This window comes from Xenopus tropicalis, chromosome 3 (assembly GCF_000004195.4).
Source record: "Xenopus tropicalis strain Nigerian chromosome 3, UCB_Xtro_10.0, whole genome shotgun sequence".
In the NCBI taxonomy this organism is placed as follows: domain Eukaryota; kingdom Metazoa; phylum Chordata; class Amphibia; order Anura; family Pipidae; genus Xenopus; species Xenopus tropicalis.
Window position 1 is genome coordinate 65,911,484 of NC_030679.2, and position 22,624 is coordinate 65,934,107.

At 34.9% G+C, this 22,624-nt stretch overlaps 1 protein-coding gene across 2 annotated transcripts in view; it reads right to left on the bottom strand.

The window, feature by feature from the left end:
* The window catches only part of immp2l (inner mitochondrial membrane peptidase subunit 2), a 509,027-nt gene that overhangs the window by 68,161 nt on the left and 418,242 nt on the right, over positions 1-22,624 (bottom strand). For both annotated transcript variants that reach the window (XM_031898959.1, XM_031898960.1), the window contains exon 5: positions 5,557-5,659. In XM_031898959.1, the coding sequence (XP_031754819.1) occupies positions 5,557-5,659 (103 nt within the window). The remainder of the gene's footprint in view (positions 1-5,556; positions 5,660-22,624) is intronic.

Below are 22,624 nucleotides of genomic sequence, written 5' to 3' on the forward strand. Positions count from 1 at the left end.
ATTTATATAACCCCAGTTCCACAAGCTCGCTGTCTAGGAGTCACATTTGACTCTGCTCTCCATTTCATTCCCCACAAAAACATTGCACACATTCGTCCTTTCCTCACCTATGGAATTTTTAGAAGTGTATTTATCAAATGGTGAGTTCTAACTTTCATTCAATGATAAATAGGCTTCTAAAAATCCCATAGGAATGAATAGAACATGGGTAAGTTTTTATGTATTAACCTTTAAACTCACATTTTGATAAATACTGTACGTCCCTTTTGATAAACCTGTACCATTTCGCCAAGAATTTGTGAAACTCCTGAAAAATTAGCAAAACAGCTACCAACTTTTTTGATGGAACTGTGACTTTTTTGAGGTTGCGATGTATTTGACATGAGCACAACTTTTTTTTCCCGCAACTTTTTTGATGCAACCATGACCCGTTTCGCAGCAAAAATTCACCAATGGCGAAATGCGGAATTTCGCAGCAAATATATCACTAATAATATTCTTCTAATACTCATCTTCTTACAATGAGGCATGATTTTTATTTACATATACATTTTTTAAGGGAATATAGTTTGTTTTCCCTATACTTTAATATTTTGTAGAGCCAACTTTGCATCATAAACAGCTATACATTCTTTTTGGGTGAAGAACCAGTATTGCACACTGTTATGACTGATTTTTACCCATATTTCAAGGCATATTTACTCTAGATCATTTAGGTTTGATAGATGACAAGGCTATTATTGGATATTTGCCTTTTAATTTTTGATTTCCTGCAACTTTGGCCTTGTGTTTGGGGTCATCGCAATCCTTCCACAGGGGTGTAAAAGTGGGTTGATGTGATAAATGCTGTAATTCTCACACAAACAGAGCATTTAACTGCAGGCTTTATTAGAAAGGCTGCAGTTAAAAACAGATGCCAGAGACAGCTCTGCATGCCTTTAACTGTTTTCACCTTGTGAACTTCCAATTAACATTGAAAGTCTAGAAAAAGTGTTTGAAACCACAAGATTTACTTTAAACAAGTAAAACTGAGTTTGGAAGGGATATATGATATAGTAAGCAAATATTTTATAGGGCTCGTGTACAATCACAGCAAAAGCAAGGCCTGCTAAAATGGCATCACCTGTTACACATCACATAAAGACACTATTCATTAAAGAAACTTGCTTCCAAACATGCACCGTTGCACTCCCATATATTAGCACCAAGCACCACTGTATCTCTCTTGCCTCATCTTCTGAATCATGCACACGTGCACCTATTCACCAAAGGGAACCATGGAGCTACCGCCATACAGTACATGTAAGTAATTTGCAAAAAAGTTTCAGAAGAAAATAGGCTGACTATTATGACTTAAGGGTAAATAAAACTAGGCATTTTTTATATTTTATTGATTAAAAAAAACACCATTTGTGGTATAAAAATAAAAAAAGCTGTAAATGGAAATGATATATAGCATATTCTATGGAGTGTATCTTTGGCTGCTTAATGGACATGACAAGCACACAAACATGGTTGATACCGCAAAACATTTGTCCCCTAAAGTGTTGGACAGTAGAATTCCTGAGTTTCAGGCCTCAGTTCATTTCTCCAAACATGAAAAACAGAGCAGGTTTTAAAAACATTAAGAGAATGCATGGAAAACCGAGGGAATAAAAAGTTGCTCTCAAAAGTGCTGCAAACTTATTACTAACATTAATATATTACTTTAATGGAAGGGAAGCAAAACTGTAGCTTAAAAAACAATACAAATTAATTGAACTGCAGATATTAGTACAGCTTTTCCAACACTTGTATTAAAGAGTGTTAGAAAAAACCTATTGCATGTATGTATGAATACATACAGTATATAATTATTTATAAAGCGCTACTTATGTACACAGTGCTGTACAGTAGAATAACACATTAGTAGAACAGGGACTTAATAAAATAATAATAGATGAATAAAAAGTATGATAATACAAATAAATACATGCTAGAGTTGCAATAAGCTAAACATCAAAGAGACAAGAGGATGGAGGTCCCTTCCCCGCAAAGCTTATAATGTAAATGCAAGGGTAACTTACAGACACAAATAAAAAAATATCATTGCTGCAGGTTATAGTGGATGACACTGCAATATTAGTGCTAGTTCCCTGTTTATAGGTTAAGTTGGTGCCCCAAAAACTAGTCTTTGAGTTAAGTTCTGAAGAGACTTGGAAGGATTATCTCCAGATGAATTTAGGGAGGGCATTCCAAATGTACGGAGCAGTAAGGCTGAAAGGTTTAGGCGGGAAACAGCAATAGTTTCTCTGTGAGGAGTGGAGGAGTTGGCCAGGAACATACGGAGACACAAGAGAAGAAATGTTGTGAGGCGCAGAGGAATGGAGGGCTTTGAAGGTTAAGAGAAGGCGTTTTTAAGTTATTGTTGTTTTAATAGGAAGCTATGATAAGGACTTTAGCAGTGAAGGGACCTGATGAGAGGAGATGAGAGGAGGAGAATTCTGGCAATAGTATTTAAGACAGACTGTAGGGGGGAAAGATGGGAGGCCGGTTATTAGCAGGAGTAAACACACTGACACGTATATTCCTTTTTACATCATTCATATCACAGCTGAAAATATCACTAGTCCAATAGTTGCCTAAATATTCTTTATTAATTAAGTTTGTAATTGAGCAATTTCATATTGTAATTACACTTTTAAGTGTGGATTTTTTTTTTTAATACAGTATGAGCATACATGGTTATTATACTACATCGCAATACCACCACAATTTGCTCCAAAACAGGGATTTTACTGAATTTGATAGCAAGTTATAGGTTCCTGCCCCTGTTCCTCATCCCCTCTGACTGGGTACTAAAGGGAAGGGTACAGAAAGCAGAGAATTTGGAATTTTAAATTTAATGGGAAAAAACTTTTGCATGAATCAAAACAAAAATGTTCACTCTTCAATGTATTATCAATTCTTTTTTAATTGCATTTGTAGACAGCACATTTTTAAGACCTGTGTAAAGCTCAGAATTTTTTTTTTTTTAAATATAAAATGTAATTTCTGACCACTAGTGCAGTGGGCTAAATGCAATTTCAATCACAATTGTGGTGTTTGGTTAACCGCAATGAAGCTTTTCTCCCTATGATTGCAATGTAATTGTGGTCACCAGTGGGAGATGTGTCTAATGCAACTGTGGCTAATGTGCCTAAAATGACACATTTGCACTAACAATTTCAAACAAATAGGACACAATTTTCTACCAGTAAATCCCATTAGTTTCATTCCTGGCATTCAGCATGAGGTGTGTGCACCCTATTCTTCCAATTCCCCTCATCAATGAATGTAACTGTGAAAATTGAAACAGGAGGCAGGAAGAGGACAGCTGACTGTGTCCTATTTAGTGGCACCAAAGCTGCTTACAGTCGTAAATTATCTCAAGAAATTTTGAATGTTTTCAGTCTTTGCAATCTTACTATGAAATATGCATTTTTTTTTGCAGTGACTGATGGTTCACTAAATACTTTTGTACATCCAAAAAACTGCATTAAAGGGCATTTTTATTGTAGTGTGTAAGCCAACATCACCAGTGATGTTGCCTATAGTAACCAATCATACCTTTGCTTTTGTTTTTTAATTTGTAGGTGACTGTTAAAATCTAATTATCGAGTGGCTGCGATGGGTGGCATCACTGGTGATGTTTGCTTATACGCTATACTAAGGGGCACATTTACTAACCCACGAACGGGTCGAAATCAGTCCGATTGCGTTTTTTTCGTAAAGATCGGTATTTTGCGATTTTTTCGTATTTTTTGCGATTTTTTCGGCGTCTTTACGAATTTTTCGTTACCAATACGATTTTTGCGTAAAAACGCGAGTTTTTCGTAGCCATTACGAAAGTTGCGTAAAATCTTGCGATTTTTCATAGCGTTAAAACTTGCGCAAAAAGTTGCGCTTTTTTCGTAGCGTTAAAACTTACGCGAAACTTCGCACCTTTTAAGTTTTAACGCTACGAAAAAGGCGCAACTTTTCGCGTAAGTTTTAACGCTACGGAAAAAGCGCAAGATTTTACGCAACTTTCGTAAAGGCTACGAAAAACTCGCGTTTTTACGCAAAAATCGTATTGGTAACGAAAAATTCGTAAAGACACCGAAAAAATCGCAAAACATACGAAAAAGTCGCAAAATGTTCGTTTTCAAGTCGGAACTTTTTCAATTCGGGTCGGATTCGTGGGTTAGTAAATCAGCCCCTAAATATGCCCCTAAATTTGCTCAATGAGAAAATTGCTTACACAAATGAAATGCTTTTGTATTGCACCGTTTTCCTGTAGCAACTTTATTACATAAGTCCACATTTCAAAATGTAAAGCATTGAACTATAAAGACAAATACTGTAACTCAATAACAAAGGTAGCTTATTTGAACAATGCTGTGATTATTCACATTCTTGGGTTCAGTTTCTAATTTTACAGCCAGACTAAGAAGCCTATCTAATCAGCATCAAATAAAAATAAAATGATAACTGGAGGCTTTGCTACAAAGCAATAAAGCAAACATTCTGATATTTTAAAGTATTAAAAAGATCAGCTCCAAAGCGAAAAACCATAAGGAATACACCATGTGATGCATCAAGAGAACTGTAGATTTAAAATTGGAAAATTGCTTCTGGACATTTCACAATAACTGCATTGCCACTGAAACGGTGAAAGATCTAAACAAATTTTGTTTTTCTATTCTGTCAGCCAACAGATACAAAAAAAGCATCAAAAGGCTGAGCTTTAAGCTTGAAGATATTGATAATTTATTAAGAGAATTCTCATACTCTTAAAGAAAAAAGAAATATACATTTGCAACTAATTGTTTAAATACACAATTCACCTGAGCCATAAATGAAAGTCTGTACACTAAGCCAATAACAATATACTAATAGAACAAGTCTTTAAAGCTAATTTTTAATATAGATTTTCATATAAAGATACAACACAGTATTCATTTTTGCTTAAAAAAATAAAGAATATTATACCTTTACTTCTATCAAGTTTCTCCTAAAAGAATAGGTACTGAGGTTTCTTAATCAAGCAAGTGTGCACTCTCTTTACTCAGGGGTAACAAAGCTATAAGATCTGCTTATCAAACAGTTAGGGCAGGGTGCAGCACCACTGAGGGGGATCAGACCAATTTTCCTAAGGTTTTCTCTCGGGAACGGTTTCAGTTAAACATTTTAAGAAATATCAACTGTACAATATTCCTGAAAAGCTCAGCCAGGAAGTGAGACCAGAAGCTCTAAAGGCACTGATATATCTGATATACCATCTAACAAGTGCCTGCAGCTCAAGAAGTGACTTGTGATCACCTCAGCATAAAAGCTTCCATTGAGAGTGTACTTGCAAAAAGGATAGACAAATAGTATAATATACTACTGTATGCGAGGGCAGCTGCTGAAGGTATCAATAGTTATATACATATTAGAGTTTAAGAGGTGTAACTGTATATCAATAAGTAAACTTGGTGTGCACTTTGGACTAGATGCTTATTTTTTTTTTTTACATCAACAATTTGATTTAAGAAATATTAAAAAGATACTTACTGGTCCAAAAGCATTACTGTCAAAACTATGTCCATGATGGTCACCTTCCACCCACATATGCCCCCGGGGAACTTTTACATATCTGGTTTTGTGACCCAGTGTCCTGTTTTTAGAAGACAAAACATATAAGATAATTATGACCACAATCCTGTACATCCATAAACACTTAATGAAACATTATTTTAGAACACAATAAGGGGCTCATTTACTAAGGAATTTTGAGATAAAGTTGAATTTTTTCTTACTTCTATATAATTTAGAGATTTCTGAATAGGTTTTCACCAGAACTCAATTTTTTTGTTATTGTTACTCAAAAAATTCGAGTTTTTCGAAAAAACTCCCATAATTTGTGATGTATTACTGTTTAGTTAACTTTTTTTTGTAAGGTTTGATCTGTCAAGTACCATTGAGTCCTATGGAGGCTTAGAATAGTAGAGGAATAGAATAGTCAAGTGAAGATTCAAGTGAATCGTAAACACATTATTGTTTTCTAAGAATGAGTGCCAATGCTCCTAAAATGGCTGCTGGAGCACTTCCTGTTTGGGAAAAATAAAGAGGATTCATGGAAATGAACATCCATTTAAACTTCAATTTTTTGAGTTTTAACAATACTTTCAACTCAAAAAATACAGGATTTTCGAATGTAAACTCTAAATTTTTGTACGAACAATTTAAGCATTATCGTTACATTTCATAAATACAACAATGATCAAGTTTAATTCAAATGTATACCATGTCAAGTTTATACGACTTTCAAGGTGAGAAAAAAATGAGTTTTAGTAAATGTGCCCCTAAATGTTTGGATGGTTTGGATGAGTTAATGCCTAATAGGGGAATCAATACTCAATACTTGTGATTAAAAATACTGTAAATGTCATTGCATGTGATCAGAGCAAATATTAACTACACTAAGAACAACACAATCTATTTGAAGCCAGTGTAAAATAATAACTAATAATCTCTTTGCTGGTTATAGTTTGATCACTTTAATAATAATTTTGTCTCTGGAAGCCCTTCTTCACTTAAACCCATGGATAAGGTCTCCTTTTCTGAGGTACCTACGATGACTGTTTCTAGTCATACTGTAGAAATGTATATGTGCATAATAATAAAAGTCCCCTAAGTAATATAAAATAAATTACTTTTTATGTAAAATAGGTTTAAGTTAAACAGAGGAAATAAATGGCTGATAGAAAAACAAAGGAAGATCAGATTAAATAAAAGTACTATGTAGAAAGGAAAAATGTGGGCCTATAAATGTATTTCATCATTATTTTTCTTTTGTTAAATTAACTGTTCATTTTACAGACTTCCTTTACAGAGCAAAATATGCAACTGATCACCAGGTAAAGGTATGGGATACCTCACCCAGGGTTTGAGAAACATTGTATCTTTTTGGGGGATTAGTGCAGGCGATCAAAGGGAAATGAGGGATTATTAATAAGAATTTGGGACTGCGGTTTGAGCTGTTAAAATCGTGACTGTCCCACAAAAATTGGGACAGTTGGGAGGTATGCCAGTGGTAACCAGTCAACAGGAATCATTTATTGAACAACTGTTTAAAAGCAAACATCTTATTGGTTGTTATGGGTGACTGGACCTGGGAAAACGCCTTTTTATACATTACCTTTTCTCTTATTATTGTACAGGTTTGGGATCCATTATCCAGAAACTTGTTATCCAGAAAGTTCCGAATTACAGAATGGGTGTCTCCCATAGACTCCATTATAAGCAAATAATTAAAATTTTTCAAAATAATTTCCTTTTTCTCTGTACCTTATACTTTTCTCTGTACCTTGTACACAACTAAGATAGAATCAATTGTTATTGGAGGCAAAACAAAACCCTATTGAGTTTATTCATTATTTAAATGATTTTTTAGCAGACTTAAGGTATGGAGACCCAAATTATGGAAAGATCCCTTATCCGGAAAACCCCAGGTCCCAAGTCAGTGGTACCTGCCTTGAACCCCCCCCCCCACTGTTGTGCCCTAGGTAGGTGCCTCTTCTGCCTACCCCTAGTTCCAGTCCTGAGCAGGGCTGTGGAGTCGGTAGATAAATTCTCTCTTGCTTTATTTTTTTTTTTTTTCCCATTTAAATTTAGTAGGAGTCGGAGTCGGTTCATTTTTTGCCGACTCCGACTCCAGGTATTGCCTCCGACTCTGACTCCACAGCCCTGGTCCTGAGATCAGGTGACTTTTATGCTATTTGGTCTATATGGACTGTGGGTGACTACAGAAACAATCACTAAGATCTAACAAGGTAGTAAAGGAAGGCATGCCTAGAATCAATCATTTATAATGATAAACACTTCACTGTTCTAGTGACTTCCTTTTTTTTTTATTAATAAAAACAATACACCAGTATATAGTCTTATTTTTGTTCTTTTTAAGCACATTGTGTTGAACAAAAGGTTAAGGCTAACATAAAATCTATTTGCATTACAAATTGCTGCTGTATTACAATTAAAGTCCACTGTTACCTTATTTTAGCAAGAAAAGTTTTTTTTCTGGGTCACAGAAATCCAAGGGGAGGAGAAGATATATTGAAGGCCCAAAGGGAAGTTATTAGATAAGTTCAAATAGCAAAGCCATCATAAAAAATACATAAGGTCATGGCCTAATCCTGATACTTTGGTGCTCCTTGCAAGAACTTTGTCAAGAGATTTGATAATGATGATGTAGTGTGTAGTAATTTTTACTGAAGTAAAAACTCTTTAAGATACAAGGCTACAACATTGCTTACAAACTACTCTTGTAGATTTTTGCTTAACATAGTCTCTATACTGATATGACTGATTTATTTACTGCTCACTTTTATTGCAAATACTCATCTAAGTAATGCACTGTAGATAGTTTTCTGTGGCTCCTTTATATCTAATTCACAGCAAATCAGACCTGTGAGATGGGAATAAGCGTTAATAAGTGTCATACTTTATCAGGAGCCTGATCCAATTAACTAAATGCAAATAAAGTGAACTAGAGACAGGCACAAATAAGTTCAGAAGAATTAAACAAAATTCAGACGATGACCTGATTTATGCTTTACTCAACTAAATGTATACTGTACCTACAACATAATTAGAACACAGCTTTGATGGTATCCCAGTTGATTCTAAATATCATGGTTCTTTTATGTGCAAACACAAGAAATTAATACTTAAATTTCAGAGCATAATTATAATTGTGGGATAGAGATATTTGAGTAGAACATTCAATATTCAATTCAGTATCAACTCAATGAATCAGGGTTGATCATTTCCAATCAATGCTGGCCTGACAGCATAATAATCTGCCATTGGCCATTTAACTAAATTGAAATCCACTGTTGACAGGCAAGGGAGTTTTGATTGTGGAGTGTTTCTCAGAAAGTGGCTATTAAAAATAAAAACAAAAAAGTGTGACATAAGGCTTGGGGACAAGACTACAAAACCGCTGATATGAATTCTAGAAATAATATCTATAGCACCATGATCTTTCCCATTGCAGCTTTGCTGATTTAAGTTAGCTAAAATGAATAGTGATGAGCAAATCTATCCCATTTTGCTGAAAAACTATAAGAGCTGTAGAATCATAACTGATGATTATTTGGCTCTTGAATGACAAAAGTAGCAGGTCTGTCTAACAGAGCACGCGGGGAGCAAGTTGTTGTCAACAGTAACTAGCAGAATATATTAAAAAAGGGCTTCTCCTTCATTTTTCAGTCAAGATATAGTATTTCATATTCATACTTGGTAAAGACATGTCCCATGGCAATCCAATAACATTAGCAATGTTAAACAGGTGAGTGGTAAATGCTACCTGCTATGAAGCAGAATTTGCACCTGTTATTAAATTTACTCTACAGTCATGAATGCACTTAAGAAGCCTTCAAAAATAATGATTTGGCGGGGAATCTTTGCTTCAGCTTCATAGCTTAAAATTCTAGAATAATAGTGCAAGAATCAGCTATAAGAGCTCTATTGATACATCCAGATACAAACTGACCCTGGGTTCATGTTTTTGATGATGCAATTCAACCTGTTATATGATCAAAATTCTAAACAAATATTTGTATAAAAATTATAGTGGGCTTATTGTGAGTGAAACCTGTGTATAAAAGACATGCAGAGACCAAATAGCAAATCGTTTTTGTGTGTAAACATCATTGTGTGTTTTCACGCTGCTGGCTTGCATATAACAGTTACCAAAGTAAGTCTAGAAGCAAACAGTGTAAAGTGTTTAGCAATGTTGAGAAATAGATACCCAGTGGCAAATACTTTAATTGGGCGCACAACCTGACACAGCTTGTGCTCATTAAAATTGAAATGAGCTCTCTTAATGGTATGTGTGCTATATCATGGCTGTTGTTGTAAATGCCTCAGAGGACATGGAGAAACAGAAGGTAGGGCTGCAGAAAAGAAAATTAAAACAAGAACACTGATGTGCATTTGAAATAGTGCCTTAAACTTGAAAGAAGCCAAGAATTGAACTTATATTTATGATTAGTGGATACTTTACATTATGGTTAACCGAACTGGCAAATACTGCAATTTATGTTCTGGTTTTGTGAAGAAGGAAAAAGCTTCCTGTTTATAATTATAAGGAATTTGAGATGTATGACATAGAAAATATAGGTAAAAGGATCATAATTGCATTCTGCAATCCATATTAAGAGTTTTAATGGAAAAGAAGCATACCATTTTACTCTTATAACAGGAATGGGAAATGTCAAGGAAAAATGTTTTACCTGTGAATAGTCATTCACATCAGTTGAATAATTTGTTTACAATGTTTATTTATTCCCATTCCAGTAAAGTCATGGTCTGTCATACAGAATGAAGGAGCTTATGTTCTGCTTATGCAAGGACAGCAAGGCATGGCACCAAATGTTGCTCCAAACCCCTGCATTAGAACATACCATACTGTACATGTATTTTGTAGAAAAGATCCACATTTTTATACATGCATACATATTTCTACTTTTCTGTATGTACTGCACACCTATAGGTATTCATAGGCCTGAGGGTAGTTTACACAAATCAGTCACTGGTGTATGTACAATAGAGGCATAGGTACAGAGAGTGTCAAATGGGACTCCTTCTACACTTTCTGGCACTTAGCAGCATATGAATCACATTGAACTGAAAAAGTAATGTTTACACAATAAATAAAAAGGAACAAATACTGTATACAGAGACATCTCAAACATCTGTAAAATTTTCCAAAAACAACAAATAGGAACAAGTTTGAGGCCTGCATAGTTTGAGACCCATATTGCCCTATGGAAAAAAAAATAATATGGTTCATCTTTTTGTACTTTTGTCCCCTATCAGTATATGTGAGCCACAGTATTTAGAAAGAAATCTTTGTCCTAAGTTAACCAACCATGTTTAATTCCGGCAAATCATGCTACTATTACCAATGAATGCTAGTTGGGCAGTCTCTCTGGGATTGCTCACCTCATAAGACATTAATATTGGTAAAGGCCTGCAGGCAAACTATTAATGGAATCCATACCGCAGAAGGTGATAACACAGAAGAATCCTTGGGGGTTAATTAAACTGGCCCTTCAGCTACTGAAATTCTTTAAGTCCCACTGATCAACAATGTATACCAATTTTTAATCACAGTAAAAGCCCACAGGCTAATAAATGACATGGACAAAAAAGGCTTTATATTAGTATTTTCTACCTTAAAGAGAGTCCATGTCAAGATAACAGAGTCAGCTGGGAACCTTTAACTACCATATTTTTCACATTACCTAATTTGGGACATAGGGAATACTTTATCAAAGCACTATACACTGCTCAATATGTTTTGGACAGGATAAAGGTCCAAAGGATACAAAAGAGTAGGAAAAAAAGAGAGAGAGAGATACCCTGAGAAACACAACAACATAGAAAACAAAGCTTGCACACTTTGTTAAAGCCATGGAACCAATATTGCATGATTCAGTGGTCATAATACAGGATACATTAAATATAAATTCCAATCCAATTAAGTTTTCTTTTGAAACAGGGTGATACATATCAACTAAGAAAAAGTACTTACACAACAATATTTTGAAATGCACAGTAAAATGAACATTTGAAATGTAGAATGTAAAGCTGAAGTCTATCATATATAGAAGTCTATGATAAGGGAAATCTGTGACAAGAAGGAAACATGGTGGAAATAAGAATCAAATATTCAAATATAATTTATGTCAAATTTACAGTACATTTTGAACAATTATACACTTTGAAGGATCAGTCAAATTTCTAAAAAACAGGACATTAGGAAGCATGCACTAAGCTTAAATGAGACTGGCATTAGGCAGTAATGCCTCTTACCAAGGGGATTTTGCATACAAGGCAAGGAAAATAACATGCCTAACTCCTTGACACATGATCAAAGGGGAAATAATTAAACACTATAAAAACCATAGCTACCATTGCACATCAACATAAACGTTTGCCTTGTAGCCATTTATGTTTGATAGATTCGTTAGGGTAAGGATTTTTCATGCTGTAATAATCCCATCACAGACTAGTTAGATCTCACATTGGAATCAAGGAATGCTTAGAGACACCTGCTGTCAGCAAGCTTGTAATAAAGCTTGTGGGCTTGAAAAACTTCGGAAAAAGCATGTCAAAGCAATATTCAAGTAAGCAGAATTATTAATAATCTGTCAAGTATTATCACTGATAGAATACCTGATAAAGCTGCAATCTTTACAGGACGGGTACAGAAAAGGTCTGCAGTCCCGAATGGCACATGCTCATTAGGTGGCACCACATTCATATTAGCACCTCCCTACAATGTGCAGAATATTTAAGGTTCCAATGCGCCTGCAAGTTTTTCAGGGTTGAAGGTATTTGCTGTCTTAAAAGACAATGTAAGTGGTAGAGGACATAATAATGGAGGACGCTACATGGCTGACAACACCATATTGACCCAAGCATGAGAAAAACATGTCCTGCACCATGGCAACTATTTACTTGATCATGAGAATGATAGAACATGATTTATAAAAGGTTGGGATCAACTTGATGACTAGCTATAACCATGCAGCATCTACGTTGTTAGTGACCTGACTTGCAGCATGAATGTCTGCCTTTTCTTAGAAGAGGTACTAGAAAATAATATACATAATACCAAATTCCTTTTTTATGCTTTAATTAAACACACTATATACAGTATGTGTTGTTAGACCTAATATCATATTTCCCACAAGACCAGCGGCATGTGTTTCAGTGATATTTCCATTCAAATATAGACTCGGCTATCTGCCAGCAGTTACATAAAATTGTTGCATGCTTGAGCGCATGTAGGAATTATGTATTTTTAATTGTTTATTTATTTTAAGGTCAAAATGATTTACGTTTTACATGATTGCTTAGCATTTGCCTTTTATGTAATCTGGGTTGATTTGAGATGAAAAATTAGACTGAGCTTTTTAATATATATTATCATTAATGCAAGTGGTTATTATAAATACACAAAATGTTTTGTTTTATAAAATAAATTGGTGGGTGGGAAAAGAAAAAATTGCAATTAGATTGTTCTCCAAAAACTCTGGGGCTGTGTTATATTTGCAGGGATTCATTCCAAAGCACAGCCAGATTGTAATGGAATATAGAGAACAGAAGTAATTATAAAGAACACACAAATAAATATGAATGGTGGCAAAAGCATTGAATTCAAGAAAAAAAAAAGTCTTATTTCATAGTCAAAGTCAATTTCCTGTGAAATTAGGAAAATGTTTTCATTTACCTGTGACTGGAATTATAAAAATTGACTTTATGCCCAAAGATACCCTAAAAGTTATTAAAGGAAAATAAGGTGGGCATAACAGGCAAACAAAAAAATAAACCAATATTTGTAGGTAACATTAAAATTAGGTTGTAGATGATAATTTTAGTCATATTATTTCCAGTAGACCTTATTTCTTTTCTACATCCTCATCAAAAGTTAGAGAGTGACTTTGATTGCACATAGAAGAGAAGTAGGGGAGAAAAGTGGAGGTGACCCCTGTTTAGAAAGGGTTTACAGAAGTTGTTTCAAAACTATGAAGCTGGCCCTCCTAGGAGGGATTAAAGCTGTGGCCAAGCCTGGTGGGATTTGGGTGAGGGTGAGATTTGTTGGTGAATGGTAAAATACAGTACTGTTTAAGGAGGCCCAAACACATTAATTGAGCCACAAAGGGGGTTACTCATCTTTTTGGATTCATCTGTAGCATCTGACACAGCTGATCACCCCCCCCCCCTCCGAAATATTTTATTCTCTACTGGCATTTGGAATGCTGTGCTTCCTTGCTTTATTCTCCTTTATTCAAGGTTCTACCATGCATTTTTCACTTTATACCACATCTCCAGTAAAACAGTTATTTGGAATGCAATAATCCTTTATACAGATGGCACCCCCTCTTACCAAGTTGACTCTAGCCTTGTTGCTTGTGCTCAAATACTAAAAAAAACAAAAAAAACAAAAAAAACAAAACTCTCAATGTGTGCCCTTCCCAAGTGGGCAAAACAAGTGAAAAAACCATTCATCTTAGGATACACACATAGATAATTGCATTGTAATAACTATCTCATTTAGCAATGTGAAATTTAGGTATGTTTTGAACAACAATGTATTTTGCATATGAGGACTTGTGTAGACTTGCACACACAAAGAGTGAATACTGATTATTACTCATTGCTTAGTTACTACAACAAGAACAGCATTTAGTATAATGTTTTCTCTCATTATCTTGACTTATAATAGCAATGACAATGTCACATATGTTTTTGCAGATTTTGTAGCTCAATTTGGCATCTATTCCCTATTTAACTTATTTTTAGCAGTGTACTTTTCTGTTCTGGCGACATCTAAATTGTGTGTTTAACAGATCTGCTGAATGCAAGTAAGTATAAGTCTTTCAAATTTTAAGCATTAGATACATAAATATTTTCTGGAGGAATGCAGATATTACTTAAAATAGGTTTCAGTCTTAAAAAACATATAAGTATGACTAAAGTAAGAGTATCCAAAACAATATGATTCACAACTGTATGGAAGAAAGATTTTCAGAAATGAAATGAAAAAAAAAAATGTAAGACAATATCCTTTTGCTGGAGATGACTTAGTATTATAGTGTCACATCAAGAAGCAGTAGTCACATGTGTCTCACTTCCCAGCAGGTGGTAAAGAGGGTCATGAAGTCATAGTATGTAATGGAAAAAGAAATGGGTTTAAAATACAATATATATATATATATCTTTAATCAGACACTTTCTACCTCATATTCTCTTTTACTTTTCCTTTGAGACTAAAACTTAAATGGGTTTTAGCCTTTCCGTCCATTAGATTGATATAATTGAATATGCATACACATAATATTCAGCTAGTGAAGGGAGGCTAGAGACACAGTATATACTTAAGTGTATACTAGTTGAGCATTATGTGCCTATAATATGCACAAGAATTGTTTTACAGCTGAAATTAAAGAATATTTTGTCAGTGCTAGGATTTTGCCATAATATTTAAATTGATTAGAATTAGAGGTAGCTAATAACCACAGGCAATAGTTTCTGCCACTTCTGTCATAACAATTCTGCTGTAATAAACAGGGATTGATAAAAGGTAAATAATTAAGATAATTAGATTTCCAGTTTAAGATTATCCTACCTTTACCCTTTTATTGTGACTGTCCATTATGCAGAAGATTTATCTGTGTATTGGTAATCTAATTTGTTACCTCATAAGAACTAAACACAGAGTATCTTTCTTTTACCTGTTTGCCCTCTTTAGCTTAAGAAACATAGTTTATCTGTGATATAAAAGGTGTGATTACAAATTGGGATTTAGGTTTGCTACTTGTCTAGTAACTCATAACTAATACCCCACCCAGGGTACCTATGAGCAAGTGATCTTCTTCCTTCTTCTGTCTTCGCAATACATGCACAGTAGAGTGAGAAACCGGATTTTTTAAAAAATGGCTTTTTTGCTGTGCATGTGGCAGCCCTAGGATTGTGAAGAAAGAAGACAGGAGGAAGAAGATCATTTAACTGGAAAAGGGGATGGAATATTTAAACTATGAGGATAGAATGTCAAGATTGGGGTTGTTTCCTCTGGAAGTGGGAGAGGGGACATGGGTACTCTTTCCAAGTACATTAGAGGGGGTTATAGGCAGATAGGGGATGTTTTTAAGTTGTGGAATGCTCTTCTGAGTGATGTTGTGATGGGAGATTCTGTTAATACCTTTAAGAGGGGCTTGGATGAGTTCTTGAACAAGCATAGTATCCAAGGCTATTGTGATACTAACATCTACAGTTAGTATTGATCTTGGTATATATAGTTTCTGTATGTGAGTGTATAGATAAGTCAGTATAGGTTTCTGTGTGTGTTGGGTTCAATTGGAAGGGTTGAACTTCTTTTTTCAACCCTATGTAACTATGTATGTAACTATTTGTGTGCAGGTACCCTTAGACGGTGCAGTTTTCTGCTGATAGAGGCACCAGCCCAGGTTATCCTGTAAGTGATTACAGTCACTAGGGGGTACTTAACATTTGGCAGCCCCCTGTGACTGTACCTTTATTTCTCCTTTAAGACTTTTTATTACATTACCCCATTTGACCCGCTTAAGTAAGATCTGATGTAAATAATGAGCTGTAAACAGTAAAGAGAGTGGCTGACCTGAACACAGAAAAACTGTCAAGTTTTATCACACACACACAAAGTGTGAATAGATGCAAAACAATTTTACTTTGTCCTGGTCTCCCAATCTTTGATCGTAGAATCATTCTTGGACAGAGCACAAAAGGAAAATAAAGACAGTCTATAAGATTGCAGTCCGTGTTATTGTTTAATCTGTGTAAAATAATGTATAAGTATGTTTTTGTGTTCTTTGTGTATCGCTCATTTGTTGTATTATCTATACAGGAACAGTAAAAACAAAAAATGAAAGTGTTTTAACACAATTCAGATATAGTTTAGTATTGCCCTGCAATGGTAAAACTGGTTTGTTTGCTTCAGAAATACTACTATAGTTTATTTAAAAGGTTTGGTATAGCCCATGGGTTCAGCCATTCTAGCTGAAATAGGATTCAATGTCATAGGTTAAATAGGTATTCAGTCTGAAAGGTTAAATAGCAGATAACAGATAAGCTATGTAGAACACAATGGATTTTACTCTAAACCAATCTAAACCCACTGTATTCTACAGAGCTTATCTGCTATGTAACCTTTCAGACTGAATATCTTGGGAGAAAAGCAGAAAGACACAGAAATGTTGCTCTACAAAAGGCAACCAGTAGGCACAATTAAGTACTAAGAATTGAACTAGGACATCATAAGGTTTTCCGACAGTCTGAGTTTTTAGCACTGTAACAAAGCACTTGACTGAGTGTTAATCATTTTTTCTACATATTAACATATCTAACAAAGCAGATCCATGTGTCATAATAAACAGGCTGGATATATGTAATATACTATGGTTCTTTACACTAACAATTTAAAGAGTTATGTTCATTAATACAGATCCTATAATGCGTATAGTAAACTACAAGGAGTTCTCATGTTGTTTAGAGTGCACCAAAAAGTAGAAAGTTGGTTATTAATAGTTATTTAATTGGGATGCATAGACAATTCATGGCTTGGGGAGCTAATTCCCAGATGAGAAAGAAAGGTTAAGAAACCATGAACTAAGGAGGGCTTAGAAAGTCAGGTAGTTGCGCCTCTCTTTAAGGAAAGGGAGAAGAAACTCAGCTTCCAGTATTCCTTAGTGTGTAGGGCCAAGAAGTTCTAGGGATGTTTCCAAGTGAATCTTTTTTTTTTTTTTTTTTTTTTTAATTCATAGCCTTCACTTACAAATAGATAACAAAAAAACATATTACAGTACCAAAGGCAAATTTGGATCAGTGCGCTGTTTATGTAATAAAACTTCTGGACTGTGACAATTGCACAATTGCAACAGTGACAGTTTGTGTACAAACAAAATGTATTAACATTTGTCAAGATGTCGTAGAAATCAAAGGGAAGTAGATCTTAAGTATTTTGGTAAGAGGAAAACTGAATTTATCTCTCAAGACATTGTTTTGCCTTTAATGCACTTCAAAAATGTTCCTGCGTTTAAGAAGAAAGTTTGATATTTTCCCATAGATTTAATTATTAATTGGTTATTATTAATTAATTTAATTAATTAATTGGTAGATAAATTGAATTAGTTCTTCAACTGTTTTATGTGCAGTTATATGTACTGTATGTAAGAGGAAAGATTTGCATCCTTATCATATTTGTATGTTTTGGTGCATATAAATTGTACATGTTTGTCCATATTGTTTTGCATCAGTCCACTTGGAATTTTTTTCTCATTGTGCTTCTAAATAGATCATTAATTTTGAGCGTGGTTTCAGAAGCAACAATTTTAGACAATCTAAACTAATAGGGACATTTTCTGTGTTGTGTCTAAGAAACTCCAGTATAATGATTTGTTAGATATTTATTATTATTTGCGTTTTTGTATGAATTTTTTTCTAACATTTCATATAGCTTTGACATACCCCACACACTAATAAATATACTGTAATATATTAATTTGTAGTTTATGGTGGCAGGGTCACCACAATATTAAATAGGGACATTGTTAAAAATGTTCCGTTATGACTCATTTTATTTTTAGTTTCCATTAGTGCTCTGCTTAGTTAGCAAGAGGAGACATTTACATCAGGTCTGAAGGCATAATATTGAAGTAAGATTATTGTGACATTTGAAGGCTGTCTGGACATGGCAGCTTTGATATCCTATTACTGTATTTATTAAAACAGAACTTCCTTGTATCTGTAATAATGGGAACATTTTCTGTTGATTTCTGTGCAAGGGGGAATTTATCCAACAATGTTCTGTTATCCTTAACAGAGAATCTGGATTTCAATGTCAGATCATATCAGAGGTTACTGTTCATCTTCTGGGCAATCAATGTCTGCTCTATAATAGCAGACCTCTTTCACATTGTACACGGTTGGCAGAAGTTCCAAGTATTTCTCATTTCAAAATGTCAAGAATAAATGATTTATGAGCAAGAAACTCATATAACTACATTCTAATCCAACTATGTTTGTATAATCATTAAAGCATCAAGATGATGATAGCAGCTCGCCATTGTACTATCATTGCTGCCTTTTGTTCACATTTCATAGCAATTTTGTCCAATGCTAAGTACTGCATTCCAATTTTACATTATAAAAAAAGAATGAGGATTAAAGATAAATTCAGTTTAAGTGTGTGTGTGTGTGGATGTGCCTTAGGCAGTTGCCATCACTGCTTATTGCTGACTAGATAACAAAAGATGTCAATTGTTTCTGCATGTTTTCTAAATGATATTTTATAATAAAAGGATATTATTTGCCTGAAACTGAAATTTCTACTACTATATATGTATTGGAGACAATCTACTTGAAATTGACAATAATACTTAATTGTAAGCTCTTATTGACCATTTGTAGCCATCTGTCTCGCTTTGTTACATTGTTAGCTCTTATAGCTGCAAATAATAAACTGATAATGGAGTTTAACTAAACTACACTGTGTAAGGCTAGCATTGCATTTTAAAGTCACACTTTCTACTGAAAATTGCTGTTGGGCTTCATTATGAAGCAAAGTGAGTAAGGTGATAAACACAAAGCTTTATATCCCATTCACTTAACTGATGTGTGCGTCATGCACAACATGTATTTATTCATATAGTACAGATGACTGAGCTCAGCAGAAACTGTGTGATGTTGCTCTACTGCACAGTAACACTTAAAGAGACAATATCCATCCTTTTTAAACATGAGTGTAATAAATTAGGGCTTGTGCTGAACATGCCCTTTGCCTAACCTATTGTATATTTATGGCTACTGTAATTCCAGGCACTAAACAAGAATATCAGCACTTCCTGATCCTGCTGCACTTCAAAGGAGCTGTTAAATGAATTACTGGTCTACTGAAAAGCCCCTGATAATGAGTTGCTCAAAGGCTGCTGCTTAGAGAAGGGAGGGGTTTATTTGTTTAAAGGAAGATCGAGAGCTCTGAACAATATAAAGGGAGGGGGGTACATACTTTAAAAATAGACCAACTTTCAAATTAGTGTTTGAAAATATAGGAAAATATTTATAAAATTAAACAATAGGCAGACTGTAGGATGGATTTGCTGCAGATTCCACATTTGGCCATTTGCAAATTTTTTCACAAAACTTCTGCGAAGATTTGCCATGACAAAAAATTTGCAGAGGTAGAAAAAGTAATGGTAGCATCAAAAAAGTTTCCATCCTGTAAAAAAAAGGCTCACATCTCAAAAAACAGTCACACGGTAGCCTCATTTTGTGATTTTTTTTCTCAGTTTTTCAGCAGTTTTGCTAATTTTTCAGGGAAGCGAAATGGGACAGATTTGCTCATTACTAGTGTATACTGTCCGTTTAAGGCTGCCACCATAACGGAGAGCTGAGTATAGCACTTAGCTGCACTATATAACAGGAGTAAACTTTAAAACACAGCAATAGTCTTGAATACCTGCAAATAAAACTGCAGGTAATTTTTGCAAGGTTTTGTAAACCATATAGAAAACGATGAGCAACTGCCCCTACATAGACTTTTAATATAATTGCCCTGAACTTGCCAATGCAATTGTTGTTCACATTGATATGGCTCAAAAAGTATACATCCATTCAGGCACTGTTTACGGCCACCCTGGGCCCTTTACCAAGCCAAGTTATTGCTATAAGGTCAGTGAGCATTTTAAAGCATTTTTATTAGGCCTGGTTTTTTTTATAAAGACATAAGGGATAATTTTCTTAACCTCAGGAGCACAAGTTCGAGAGTGCTAATGGGAAAAATTATGCACCCCATAGTGCTCACTTGTTTGAAAACCAGATGATATTTTAATTCACGTTCATATAGTCATGAGCAAAATTTTTCAGCAGGCATGTATTCGCTGCGAAATTCCACATTTCGGAATTGGCAATTTCTTTGATAATCGCGAAAATTTACCACAACAAAAGTTCAGCAAGTGAGGAAAAAGTTGTAGTTGCATAAGAATTATTGCGGGCGCGGAAAAACAGTTGCATCAAATAAGTCGCAGAAAAAAAAGTTGCACCAGGTAAAAAAAGTCATGCGGTAGCCACAGATTCACTGCACTCACATAAAAATATAGACAAATAAATTAGGTTGAGGAGACTGCCTCATACAGACAAAAGCAAACAAAAGGAATTCTGGGAGTGAATTCCAAACTCTTAAAAAAAATCCCATTTACATGGGTTTATCCTATAGGCTACAGCTCACCCACTGGGTTTAAAGCAGGAGCCAGGACAATAGCTGATCAGATTCCCAACTACAGACCGGTTTCGCCCTTCTTGGGGGCTCATCAGTGTAGTGTACACTGATGAACCCCCAAGAAGGGCGAAACCGGTCTGTAGTTGGGAATCTGATCAGCTATTGTCCTGGCTCCTCCGGGCTCATCAGTGTAGTGTACACTGATGAACCCCCAAGAAGGGCGAAACCGGTCTGTAGTTGGGAATCTGATCAGCTATTGTCCTGGCTCCTGCTTTAAACCCAGTGGGTGAGCTTTAGCCTATAGGATAAACCCATGTAAATGGGATTTTTTTAAGAGTTTGGAATTCACTCCCAGAATTCCTTTTGTTTTTTTTTTATAAAAATATAGAAAATTTTAAAGGGTTCACAAACTTTCGAAAACCACTGTATACAATCTTTTAATAAGTTTGTTCCATATTCCAAATAAAGCAAAGGCCACAAAAAGGTTTTATATAATATTTGCTGTAAACCATTAGTGTTTCATAGAATAGCAGAACACACTTGCCATGATAAAGGATAATGTTATTACCCAAGGTCTAACCTCCCACTTATTGGTGATGGGTGCAGGAAAGTGCTTTTTTTTTTTTTGCTGTTTATAGACTGCCATCACTTGACAGCTCACTTTGCTTAGCAGTGCAGTTACATGTTCATATCTAAGATACAGATACAAAAAACCCCAAAAAACTTTAAATAATTAGTGATGAGCGAATCTGTCCCGTTTCGCCGAAAAATTTGCGAATATTTCAAAAGATTCGCGAAACGGCGAAAATGTCGCGTGTCAAAAAAAAAATGTCGCCCGCAGCTATTATTTTGTCGCCCGCGGCTATTATTTTGTCGCACGGCTATTATTTTGTCGCCCGCGGCTATTGTTTCGTCGCACGGCTATTATTTTGTCGCCCACAGCTATTATTTTGTCGCACGGCTATTATTTCGTCGCACGGCTATTGTTTCGTCGGCCGCGGCTATTGTTTCGTCGCCCGCCGCTATTGTTTCATCGCCCGCCGCTATTATTTTGTCGCGCAGCTATTATTTCGTCACCCGTGACAATTTTTGGACGCACGGCGAATTTTTCCGCTGCAAATTTTTTCATCCATTTCGCGAAACAATCCGCCAATGGCGAAACACGGAAATTCGCCGCGAATCCATGCCTGCCGAAACATTTCGCCCATCACTATAAATAACCATTGAAAGGATTATTCACAACACAGAAGACAAGATGCCAATGCAAACATTGGGTTTACTTGCACTCTGCCTTCCACACTAGATGAATTGCTGAAGGTCTCCGCACACTTTTTTTTTTGCTCCTTAGTGCACTTCTTTGTAAATTAATTCTCAAGTGTATCTATGCCTGCCAGGTCTTTTTATGTGAATGGATATTAATTATTCTTCAAATAGTTTTAACATGACAAAATATGTTTTTTTTAAACTTAAACATCAGTTAATCTCAAACAGCAACATCAAATGAATTTTATTTGGCAGATCAATTATCTTTGATTGTTTCTGATATTGTTATCAAATTGCAATTATCTAAGTCTTAGATTATTTTATAATGCATTTTCAAATTGTTTATTGATTTTTTTTATTACAAAACCTTTTTCATTTTTCCACTTTATAGATGGATCAAATTATGTAACACAAATCTATAAATATTCAGGGAAAAAAGATTTTTACTTTATGGCATTAGTAATATCTTCCCTATTATTCAGTATTCTTTGCATGCTTAATTACTACTATATGCATAAAACATGAAAGCACAGAAACCTGCCTCCATGG